The sequence below is a fragment of the Motacilla alba genome, chromosome 12 (genome assembly GCF_015832195.1).
Source record: "Motacilla alba alba isolate MOTALB_02 chromosome 12, Motacilla_alba_V1.0_pri, whole genome shotgun sequence".
NCBI classification, from domain to species: domain Eukaryota; kingdom Metazoa; phylum Chordata; class Aves; order Passeriformes; family Motacillidae; genus Motacilla; species Motacilla alba.
This window is the reverse complement of record NC_052027.1, coordinates 13020042-13032561: the sequence shown is the minus strand read 5'-3', so window position 1 is coordinate 13032561 and position 12520 is coordinate 13020042. Positions and strand designations below refer to the sequence as shown.

Sequence of the window (12520 nt, the reverse complement as noted above, 5' to 3'; positions counted from 1 at the left end):
TTCATATAATGTCTCAATGTTCTTGAATATGTTTTGATACTGACCTTCATTATGGTTCTTATCCATTCTCTTCCCCGAATAAGTTGTTACCATGCATTGAAAAGCACTTGATTAAATGTTAGCTCTCTTACATTGTCTTGTGCCTCAAATTTCTTTCACAGGTTCAGGTTTCTTAAATTAGTTGAAAACAGTGTCTGGGTTTCAGTAACACTGTGGTGGTTATTACCTGTTTTTTTACATCTCTTGCCTTCATTTTGGGTTTTTTTTAATTCCGTTCCTTGCATAAAGCCAAAACGTTTTTTATTTTACAGATATTTCCATACAATTTTTCCTTCTTTTATAAACTCAGCCAACTTATCTGTTAATCAGAAACAGAACCAAACCAAGACAGCAAGTCCTTAATTCCCTTCTCCTCTTTCTGACAGAAAAAGTTGTTCTTAACATGTTCCAAGAATTCAAAGGATTATGTATTATGTTGTTCAGGTTTATGGTTTATGGTTTTGGGGTTTTTAATTTGTGTTAGTATCCAAGAAATCATGTTTTCTCATTCTTACCTGCTCCTGACTAACACAACTCCTTTGGTCACTGTGTAAAAAAAAGTGTAATTTGCCTCTTAGCCTCCTTCTCCCAATTAAGTAGTCTATCATACATCCCCATTATATTTTCATCCCTGTTTTTCCCTTTTATTTCTACTCAGACATTATGAACTTATAACCCAGTTCAGTATCAAAAAATGATTTTTCATGTAAAAGCAATGTTAAATTTTTCCTCAGGCTCCGTCATCTGAAAAGGAGTTACTTGTTTCTACAGACTGTTTTTCTACTCCAGAAAAATAAGGCTCCAGACAAAAAGCCAAAATTTTAAACTATTTCAGGATGGAAATAAATACCAGAGCTATTAGCTTCAGTTCAAAGAATGCTTATTAGATATTTGGAAAATGTATTTTATTCTGAAATAGCAAAATAACAATGTTATAAAACTGAGGGTGAAAAAAGAGGTGACCAACCTGATCTGGAGAGGGTCTGTGGTTGTGTTGTGTCCTCCCAGGAGACCGATGGTGGTGGTGGTGGTGATGGTGATGGTAGTGGTGATGGTCATCATCATAGTTATCTGCCATCAGCTTCATTCTGTTTTGTGTCTGTTTAAAATGTAAAGCAAGACAATTTTATTACATGTTGGAATGTATTATTCCGACAGTGTTTTAGAAATCTCTTGGCTCTGGGGGTTTTTCGGGAGGTTTTTTTGAGCTGAAGGATCTAAGAATAGAAATCCAGACTGTTGGCTCACAAAGAAAAGGAAAGAGAAATAGAGAAATCAAGTATGTGAACACATCCTCTGTTTCAGCTTTCATATCCATAGAATGATATGAAGAAGTCAGAAAAGTAAATGATGACAGATGATGTGTTTGAAGGGCAAAAGACCTTCAGCTTTTCTAAATATATTATTTTAGAGCTGTTTCCTATTTTTCCAGTCTAGCATTATGTCTTAGCAATTCACTTCTTAAATCTCACTGAAAGGGATATTAAGTGTATTTCAAACATTTACAGTGAGCTACCAATGCATGTCAGCAACAACCATGAACAGTTGTTCTAAAAGTTCTATTTTGGGTAATTTATTTTAGTTGTACACCAGGATCACCATGCTAAACAATAAATAAAACGAATCTGAAAACTAAGTGATAGAGACACAGGCACTTAGAGAAATAAGTGATTATGGAACTTCACACATTACTGAATGGAAATAAGTTTAAGATATAGATCTTGAAAAAGAGATCAACACTTCAGCTACAGCTGTGTACAGATAATAAAATCTATGTCACCATGGGATAACAAGATACATTGCTGCTCTTTATCACTATTACAATTATTCCATACCATGAAATACATAGACTTGAATAATTCAAACCTTGCTCATAACACCAAAAATATCTTGCTACCAATACTCTGACACCAATGGATACAGTTGTTATTTTTTTTGTGGTACCAGGAGTGAAAACTCTCTCAGGCAAACCTGTTAAAATGCAATCAAGTTTGTATTAATTTTGCACTAACAAAATCCAGAAAAAAATGGTGTCAACTGCCAAAGATCTGTTCCAAAATTAAAATAATCAGTTAGAGGCATATACAATTAATACCACACAGATGACTGAAGGAAAGATAGCAGTCTTAACTCACTTGGATGTCATGCTCCAAGGCAGCAGGATTCATGGTAACCCCACTCAAGATGGGAGCTAAAGACATTGCCCAGGACTTTTCCCAGATTAATGAGTTCCAAAGGACCAACATAAGCACATGAATTAGAACCCAAGTCATTTGTTCAGTGTGCTCCCACAGTAAGTGGTCTAACTTCCTTTCAATGTCAAGTGCCCATGAGATAACTCATGTCCCACAGCTAGGATGTGGTAAATTTACTTGCAGGACTGCTGTAATTTGATTTTCCTTCTACAAGAATTCTATATCAAAGTCTCTGTTTGGAAAATTTCACTGGCAAGTATATTTTAATTGAAAATTCAAAACCCAGAGATTGCTATTAAATACCCCAACTTTAATGTTTTTTGCTGAAGTTGAAAAGGGATTTAAAAAAACCCAAGCAAACTAAATATCCAAATTACATAATATTTCAAGTATAACAAAGTCTAATGCCAGGAAAACAGCCACAGAATCCTAGGAAGCTCTGATGTACCTTTTCAGCAAATCATTTTTTTCAGTTGTCACAATGTTTCTCAAGCACTTCACATGATGTACAATAGAGGATCTGAGAAAACTGCTTTACAGGAGGGGAGCTGTACTCATTTTAAGTAGAAACAACCAACTAACCCAACCAAACCCTCAAGGCATCCACAACAAAAAGACAGAGGAAATATCACAGGTCAGATGTGCACTATCAGACTTTCTGAGCATCTCCATAGCATGGTAAGAGCATTTTCTCAGTATGGAATAGAGTGAGAAGAATCTGTATAGTTGGACATATCTTATTTTCTCTCTCCCAAATACAAAGATGGAAGAAAACAGCTGAATAAGTTTCAGTTGTGACTTTCTACTGATTTTGATAAAAACATCATCTCAATCTGAATCATCATAGTTGTCTGTTTGTCTTTAGATTCAAAGAGGAAGGGCTTTTGAACAAAAGAGTGGAAAAGATAGAGAATTAATAGACAAATAATAAGCCACTTACTTATAAACACTGTCATACCCTGCCTCTTTGGGGAAGCTCCTAAAATTTTATTAGTTTATTTTCTTATCAATGAATAGCCTTAAATTTCCTACCTTTCAACTCTATTGCATAAAGAATGCAAAAGTTAAACAAGATGAGATATGCAATCCTAAAAGTGTCCTCTGTAATGAGGTGTTGGGGATTAGGCGTGTCATGGGATAAGAACTGTAAATGAATGATGTCATCTTTCTAATTTGGTGCTGAAATATAAATAAACTTCTTCTAATGTTTCTTCCTTTTGCATGCCAGATTGCAGTAAAACGTGCACAAAGAAACATTAATGCTCTAGTAGTCTCCTTTAGTGTGCCTGTTCTGGGAGCAAAATATACAAGAAATATGGAACGATAATTTCTTTTCCACTCCAGTAACTATCAAACCATCCAAACTTCATCATGACTCGTAATTGCCATCAATTTCTTAAAATGATGCAACTTACCTGGCAAAAAAATACTTTTTAAAGCTTTTTGTTTTTATTTGTTAGCTCTTAAATTGATAGCAAATACAATTTTGATGTTCTGTTTGTCTTTGCTTTAGCTTCTCCTAGCGCTACACTTCCATACTGAACTGTATTTTGCAGGTATGCTTAGCTTTGGCTTAACAAGTACAAACACCTTATGATTTCAAACTTTTAAAATACAGATTTTTGAGGAGGACAAGCAGGAGGATTTCTGGAGAAGAACAAGAGTCAAGCTATACAAAGGAACAACAAGGGATCCTTTTCACATCCTTCTAAACAAAAATCTGTAACATCACTTCTGTTTTCCCCCTTTGCCAGCTTTTGATATTTAGCAGGCTTTGAAATGCCAACTATATTCTTATTCGAGGAAGGAATTAATTAACCACATTGGAATTTGTTCAGGACCCCAGGGCTTCACACCCCTACACCTACACCCAGGCACACAGCAAGGTGTGTACATGTTGGGACACTGGTTTATCAGTCAGAGGAAAATCCTCATGGTCTGGGTGCCAGAGCAACACATTCAGGGACTGCTTCACTGCTGCCTGAGAGGGGAAATACCACAGTGACCTGGCAATGCCATCATTTCCTGCAACATCTTCAGCATGCCTGAAAAGTTCTTATTCAAGGACACCCAAGACCTTTTCTTACATTTCTTTAGAAAGCACAGCATATTACTCAATACTGACATTTCTGGATGATCAAGAAATTGAATCTTGAAATACACAATAAATGAAAATTAGAGTGGTGATCATACATGCATTCAAACTGTGTAATATCCAATGTGCACCACAGTTTTATCTGAATTAGTTATATTGCACAGGTCAAACTTGTATTCACATTCTCCTCTCACACCTGAAAATGGGGTTTCAAAAAATTTACATAGCCACAGCTCAGCCAACAGTTCTTTTTGAAAATGTCTAGAGAACAACAGGCCCACACCTGGGAAGGAACATGCTTTAATTTGGATTTGTACTAGAAAAGAAAAACGTGAACTTGTAAAATGCAACAATTAATTATCTCCTGAAGACCACGTATGGCCTAATTTGTTCTAGCCTAAACAGTGTCCTCAGATTTTTTTTTTTGCTTTTAATTTATTGACTACATTCAAAAAATGCTGTGTCCATTTTGAAATAAAGGAATTATCAAGGAATTAAAAGCAGCTTAGATCTACTTGCACAGGTATATTAACCCTTAGGGCTTGAAACAGTTGTCTTTGATCATTCAATATCACTATTTGCTAAGCTGTCAAGGTCATGAATGGTATGTGTAACTGAATTTTTAACCCACTTACCAAAGAATTTATGACCTAGCACTGCAAGAAAACTGACAGATATTTCTTGTCCTCCTAAAAGTCTGCTGAGTTTAAGGAAGGATATACCAAAGTGAAATGAAAGTCTTTGATTGACTGGTAACAGCCTAAATAGCTTAACAGCAATCTGTAACTGTAAAACTGTAATATTAAAACTGTCTTTTACAAAATATTTTAGCAAGGTGGCAATAGGGAACTATGCTTTCATCTGTCATCTGGATCAAGTTAACAACGAAATTCTCATGAATGAGGTTCAAATGAGGAAAAATAGTAAGATTTGTTGCTCTGGGATATAGGTGTAATACAATTCAATAGCTATTACTTTCCTTTGGATTTTCTTCTCAATCTCTCTTCATTTAATGGAATTTGAAATATTTCCAGAATATTCACTTTCAATAGGGTAGGATTTTTCCCTATATGAAAAGGAGGCAGATGTAAGGCCTGCAAGCTGTCCTGGAGCTGTCCTGGGGTTTAATTCTTAAAGCACAAAATTTGAAATCTAGAGATCCACATTCTAGGTTTGACTCTGCAATGGCCTCTTGTTGTATTTAATGATGCAGAAACTCTTTCTTGCAATTTCACTGTTTGAAAATAATTCCACATTCTAATTCCATTCTAATAATTCCACAAAAAACTCTGAAAACTTCACGAGGCAGGCATTTAGTTCTAGACTTCATGATTTTTAAAAATAGGTCATTTTATCTGAGCTTTTTTTCTCCTGAGACAGTATTTTACAAAACAGAAAAGGTCAATTATCTAAAAAAATTGCATTCTCTAGACTACAGAGTTCACCAAGTTTATCCAGAAGCTGCATGAAGGAATTATTGGAATGAATCTAGATTGGATGAAAGCATGTGCAACTGCACTTGGTTTCCCTGTATGAATCCAGTGCTTCAAACCGAAGTTGCATTAACAGAGGATTAATAAAATGTTTGCTAACTAATCCAGCTCTGGCCTTACACTCTCTAAATAAAATCAGTTTTCACATTAGGACAATTTGCATTTTTTGCATTCTTTGAAAATTGTTGTCTGAAGACAGGGGAAGAATTTCTTACCATTTCTACTGCTGCACAACTCAGAAATCACAACTGCCATGGAATATAATTTACTTGGATGTGCTATTTGGCAAGTTACAATTCATCAAATGTTGGACAGCAAATGCTGTACTTGCCCTCACACACCCCTAAAGTTCAAGAAATTACACTTGTCACTCACAATCTTTTAAGTGACTATTAAAGTTTGCATAAAATCATGACTTTATCAAAATGGTGTATTTTCTTCTTAAAAAAATCCCCAAATATTACAATAAAACAATGTAGACTATCAGGTTTTTGTAACAGAGGAAGACAGTCCTGGAAAGTAGCTACAAAAGGCATTTGAGAAAGCACCACAGAACCCTGTGCTTGTAAGTAACCAACCCTTATGATGACTTTTGACAACAAAAGAAGCATCACAAGCTACAAAGAAAACTAAAATTAAATGTCGTTTAAAGCCTATATTTGCAGAACTTTATTAAGTTCACTAATCCTTTTTAATTTTTTTTAAAAACACTCTTCATCAAATTTTCCTTTATTCCACTTCTGTTGTTAACTAAATATTTTTTTGAAATCAAAAATAACAGGTTCAAGTTCCAGCCTTGGAGCCTCTAAAAATTCATCTTCAACCTCATTGTCATTTTTCCACCTGCTTTTAGCAGCTCAAGCCTATAGAGATACCTGCATCATGCACAAGTGATGTGAAAAGAAGTCAAAGAGTGAGATTAATTTGCCATCTAGAAAAGATATTTAGGAGCAATTCCTTTGCAATGTTTCAGTGTAAACCTCTGGTATACTTTGGAGCACTGTTTCACTAACTATCCAGCTGTAGAAGAAAAGAAAATTCCAAGGTTATTGCTAAAAAGCCAAAGCTTGAGACTGCTCCGTTTTTAAGGGCAGCACTTTTCTTGAAACCACACAATGAAATGAGACAAATTGTTAAAACACACCCACCAAGTATGGTTTTGACAGAAGTGTCATTTTTCCACGAGCCAGAGGATCTGTTAACCTGTTATTGCTCTGAAGGATCTTTTGCCAGCATTATAGCTGCAGGGAAGAAGTGGACTTAATAGACTTCCAGAGATTGTATTACTTTATGCTAATTATTCAGGCCACTTTTAACAGTGTAATACTAACAACATCATGCTAATTATTGCCCAAAATAAATTATACTCTTGTCTTCAATGAGTATAAATATACAATAATATTCGATTCAGGCTTCTTTGTTGTTTATGCAGGGAGGTTTTAGACACCAAGAAAACTCCAGTGGAAAAGAAAAATGAGGTTAAGACTCTTAAGTTTGCAAGCACTCATCAGTAAGTAAAAGATAACAAAAACACTGCAGTATGTTAACTAACCAACAACTGCAAATGCTAAATGAGTATGATAATCATAACCGTATGGGTGTTGGAATGCATCACCATGGGGCAGTGTTCCGTTTTACTGAGTGCTTTAATTATGCATTTTCTTTTTATAACATCCCTGTAATGTAATCTGTTCTTATATTCTTACTCTTAACTACATTTTAACATGAGTTTGCTGCTTTGTTTCCTGCCTCTATTGAAGAACACAATTTTTTCCCTGTTAAAATTCCAAATGGGCTAATAAGCATGTTTTTCTTTTCCTGTTATAGTGTATGACTTGTCTTGGAAAGTGTGAGAGACAGGATGCATGCAGGCTCAGAGTGTGCATGATAGCACACTGCAGAAAAGCTTGGCTACTCTGCATTTAACTCTTTTTAGGTTTTACCTCATTAAGGATCAGACTGTTCCATATGATGTAAGGAACACAGTCAAGTTTTCACGCTAAGAAAGTATAATTTTTTTTTCACATCTATATTTACTTAACTCACATGATGGTTTTACATTTAAAACTTAGAATTCTTATCATCTGTAACATGTAACCCAGAGCAGCTGATGTTCAGACCCTGCTTGCCCTCACAGGACAGAAAATAGGGATTTAAAAAAGGTACTGACTAGTTTCCAAGTTTTCATTAAATCCAAAATTCCACCCAGGGAAAATAAAAAATCAATTGCTGGACAAATTAGTACTCTGACTCCTCTGCAGCAGTGCAAAGCAACTTCTAAGTAAATCTTTTCAGAGACTCAGGTCTGGTAATTTAGTGTTGAGCATGAGCATAGAAGCTTTACAGACACTTCAGTTCCTTTTTAATTAGAGCACTATTTAACTGGCATGAACAACCATTACACCTGCTGCTTTGCAAGATGACAAAACGTGACTGACTTACCCTGAAAGAAGCTAAAGCTCAAAGTAAGCCTCCCTCTTCACAAGCTGAAGGACAACAGCCTCCCAAACACCAGCTGGGATATTGGACACTTGGCAGACAGAGACAGGCAGCACTTCCAAGTGCCAAGCAGACACTTATCTAAAGTACTGAGGCCAAATTTCAACTTTTCTGACACTTGTGATTAAACAAAGCTATGCTGAATAGAACATGGACTGTCTGACTTTTTTTTGGTGCATTTTCCTGCATTTAGAATTTGTGGTTTTGAAGTCTTTTAAAGCTCTGAGAATTAAAAGCATGGCTTGAAGCGCAGGAAATATCTTGTAATAATACAGCATACTCAGTAATGTATAGGCTCAAGTCATGCTAAAGGTATTTGTCTGAGTCCTACTACTAACCTGGGTAATTACATAGAAGTATGTAAGAACATAGACACAAAGAAGTGGGCTAAAAAGCATAATTAAAGCTCTGAAACTGTAGCTGCCTGAGGACATCTCAGGCCAGGTCCTACTAAAAACAGACAAGCAACGGAAGAAGGAAGGTTCTCTCTTTTCCTTTTTACAACAGGAAATAACTCATTAAAAAGATACTTCCCCATAATAATTATTTAAAACCAGACATGAATCAGAAACTTCAGCAGCTAAATAAGACCTCAGAAACGGCAAATCTCTGGTTAGCAGCAATGATCATTTTTCACCATCTTTAATGGCTGATTAGTGAGATTCAGCTGTAATTTTTACAATTTCAATACCAAGACCAGGTCTCCCATTTGCATCATATAAAAAACATAGTTTAAATTGAAATTACTGCATTCATTCCATTGTATGCAACAAAAAATGCTAAAGAAAACATACATTTCAACACATGGGTTATATATTTCAATATGGACTGAAATGGAGATAACATCTATTAAGCATCTTGATATGCTTAATAGAGACACCTTATATATAGCTAATTTCTTCTTGATGCTGGATGGTAAGAATTACCAGTTTTACCCACAATTACAGCATCAGAAATATATGACACCCAGTTTTACAGTATTTTTTAAATAGCTGGCTACTTAGCACTGCATTTGAGATGAAGTGTTAAACTATATTTAGTCTTATTATCATGGGGTACATTGCAGTAGACCATAAGAATTTGTTTAAAACATGTCACATGGAGAAAAATCCTTTTGGCTTGGTAGTTCAGATTGTTATAATGGAGATATTCACTAGTCTTATTTGAGGTACTTAATAACCATTTTCACCTACCAAGCAAGCCAGATCCAGAATCACAAAAGTTCCAGTGTTAATATATATCGATTATTTTATATCTGCATTACCTACTTTTTCCATTTAAGATTTTCAGTCTCAGCGAAGTTAAACCATTTTTCTGAACAAAGTTCTAGCACAAGTTCAAGAGCAGATTATCACCAGTGAAAAAAGGCTGCCCTGAGCCATGGGCAGGCCCAAGTTGTGACACAGATCCTTCAAGAATCAAAGAATTCTGAACAGAGAACAATCAGAAACAGATTTTAAAGCAGGAAAGGGCTCATGTACCAAGGCTGTGGTGCTTTCAGGGGCTGACTGCTAAAGGCAAAAAAGCCCCTCTCATTGGAAAAGGTTTGTGTAAAAATACCATGCAAAAGCCTTTGGATTCCTGAGAGCATAAGGAGGAAAAAGTGATGCCATATCCAGCTATGACCTGAGTCCATCAAATTTTTATATTATAAAGTGTCACATCTTACTGAGAATATGTGAAAAGTATTATGAGAGCACTGCCAACATTTTCAGTGTTTTTCAAACACAGAAAGTCTTTTGAATCACCCAAGTTTTTTAGGCAAAGGCTTTTAGCTCCACTCACACATTGCCTTGCCCACCTTGTGCCCCTCCTGTGTTAAGCTGCAGGGAAAAAGTGGCACTCAGCACTTTCACCCCACAGGAACCTGCACTGGGCAAAAGTGAGATTCAATCCATGTGCAGTGACTGCCATGACCCATGTTCAAAAACACAGATTCAAAAATCAGGCTAAAAATTAGGAGAATAAACCCCAATGTTAAGACATGCAGAAATATTACTTTAGAATATTTCTAATGAATAGAAAAGTATAAACTGAAAAGGTTTTTAAGACAGTAAGGCCACTGAATGCTATGTATTGACATAAATCGGATCTGAATAGCCACATTTAAAATCAGAGAGTAAAAGCCATTTTACTACATTTTCTGAGAAATTCTAAGGAAAAAATAACCAGGCTGATTATGAAATTATTAGGGCATCTATTCCTACCTGTCCAAAGTAAACAAAGAACCTGTGTAGGATAAGTGCAACAAAAATAAAACTAAAACTTAAGGGTCTCAGACTTCTCTTTTGTTCTCAATTATGTGCTCAAAGCTTGAACAAGACCAATATTATGACTAATGGTAAACAGCATAAACTGAAGAGGTAAAAAAGAAGCAGAGTGATCAATTATGTCTGCAGTACCCATGTGAATGGCTTCTTAACATGGATGCTACTGCCTGTGCAGTAATGCTGCACAATTCAAGTGCACAATAAATGTCCTTCTGAAGCAGATCTGTGTAAACAACAGCAGCAATACAGTAACAACAGCCATAACAACATCAACAACAAGAAGAATAAAATTATGTGGTCCTATAATACTCACACCTGTGAAACTCAAGGTAATCAGAAAGATTAAATTAGTATAGCATCAGAAACTGAAGCAACAGTGATTAGGAACCAACCCTAGAGTTGCTGCTGCTCACAAGTGCTGCAGATAACAATGTCTGTAAGGACACTGTAAAAAACCAGTGCATGACTTCTCTGCTCCCATGCTTGTTAGACATATAAAGAGCTTAAATGCAATTAATTAATTCACAGTGCTGCAGAAAAATGTTTTGGGTTGCCAGAATAATCACAATCACAACAACTTCTAGTAATATTCTTTTTCTCATGCAGTAAAATAAAACCTTCCAAAATCATAAAATACACAGTGCCATAAAGCTGAATTAATCAGGGAAAACACAATTTGGGGTATTTTGTTATTCTTGAATGCTTGATGTCACCACCATAATAGCAAGGTTTCTGAAGTACTTAACTAGAACAGTATATGCAATGCAACACACTGCCTACAATTCCATTTTGCTCATTTGCTGCTGAAAGAGGTTTTTTTAATATTTACAAGGTATTTAGCAAGAAATAATTCTGTGTATTGCATGCAAGAGAAAATATTGATAGTTGTTAGTTTGCTGAGGAAGTGTGATTACACATATTTTTTAAATTCCTTGATGGTTTCTCACCCTTTATGTTGATGTGATGAAATGTAGAGCAGGGAACTAAAAAAACTCTGCCAAACACCAGCTTTGCCTCTGGCCGGAGTATTCTGTACACCTGCAGCCCTGAAAGCACTGGAAAGGTTTCTAATTTCATGTTTTGAGAAGAAAAATAAAATGCTCTCAAGGAGTTAGAAGACCTTGCATTTTGGCCAACTGCACTTACATTTTTGGCACTATATCCTAGAAGTGAAAAGAGACAACTGGGACGTTTTCTCTCAGTATCCAAGTTCAGGATGAATAAGTAACATAGCAGTGTCTTCTGCTCTTCCCAAAACCTCTTGAGACGTTCTAAAAACTGACTTTTTAGCTAATTATTTCATGAAGGATTGCATCACTGTACAAATTTATCTAAAAATACCTCCTCAGAATTCTCAAAAGGAATCTTGGCCAGGGTGAATATGCACATTATGTAATCACTCGGCCAAGCCCACATGGTAATTTTGTTTAATACTGTATTACTGAGAGGTTTTTTTAAAGCCTACTACAAAGTTCTACAGCTCTCAAAATATAGCATTTGGTGTATGAATCAAAGCAATTCTGGTAGTTTTGTTTTGCTGGGAGTGTATTACTGTGCTTCCCAATTATTTAAGCAGTAAACAATAAATATTTAACTGACAGATTGCAGCTGCTAAATTGTATTTAAATCATTACAATTAAATGTTTGTTTCTTGTGAGAAAATGTGTTTGCAACACAACAGAGGTCAGAATTATTACAACTAATTTTACAGCTGAATACACTGTGATACAAATAATTTTTCTAGCTTATCTAGGTTTTGACATAAAAACAATTCTCTTCTTCCAGCTTAAAAATAACAGAACTTTTACTTAAACTCACACAGTTACAACACATAAAAAATGGCTCAACTCATCCATATAAATAACATTTTCATCTTTAAAATATGATCTGCCTATCTGTAGCTTTATTAAAATAAATCATAAATATTCC

General features: G+C 35.4%; 1 protein-coding gene across 15 annotated transcripts in view; it reads right to left on the bottom strand.

Annotated features, from left to right (window-relative positions):
* ERC2 (ELKS/RAB6-interacting/CAST family member 2) overlaps window positions 1–12520 on the bottom strand; it is a 418139-nt gene that overhangs the window by 122089 nt on the left and 283530 nt on the right. For all 15 annotated transcript variants that reach the window (XR_005258403.1, XR_005258404.1, XR_005258405.1 and 12 more), the window contains one exon: window positions 1007–1138. Coding sequence is in view for 1 of the 15 variants with exons in the window: in XM_038149364.1 (XP_038005292.1) it covers window positions 1007–1138 (132 nt within the window). In the remaining 14 variants the exon portion in view is untranslated. The remainder of the gene's footprint in view (window positions 1–1006; window positions 1139–12520) is intronic.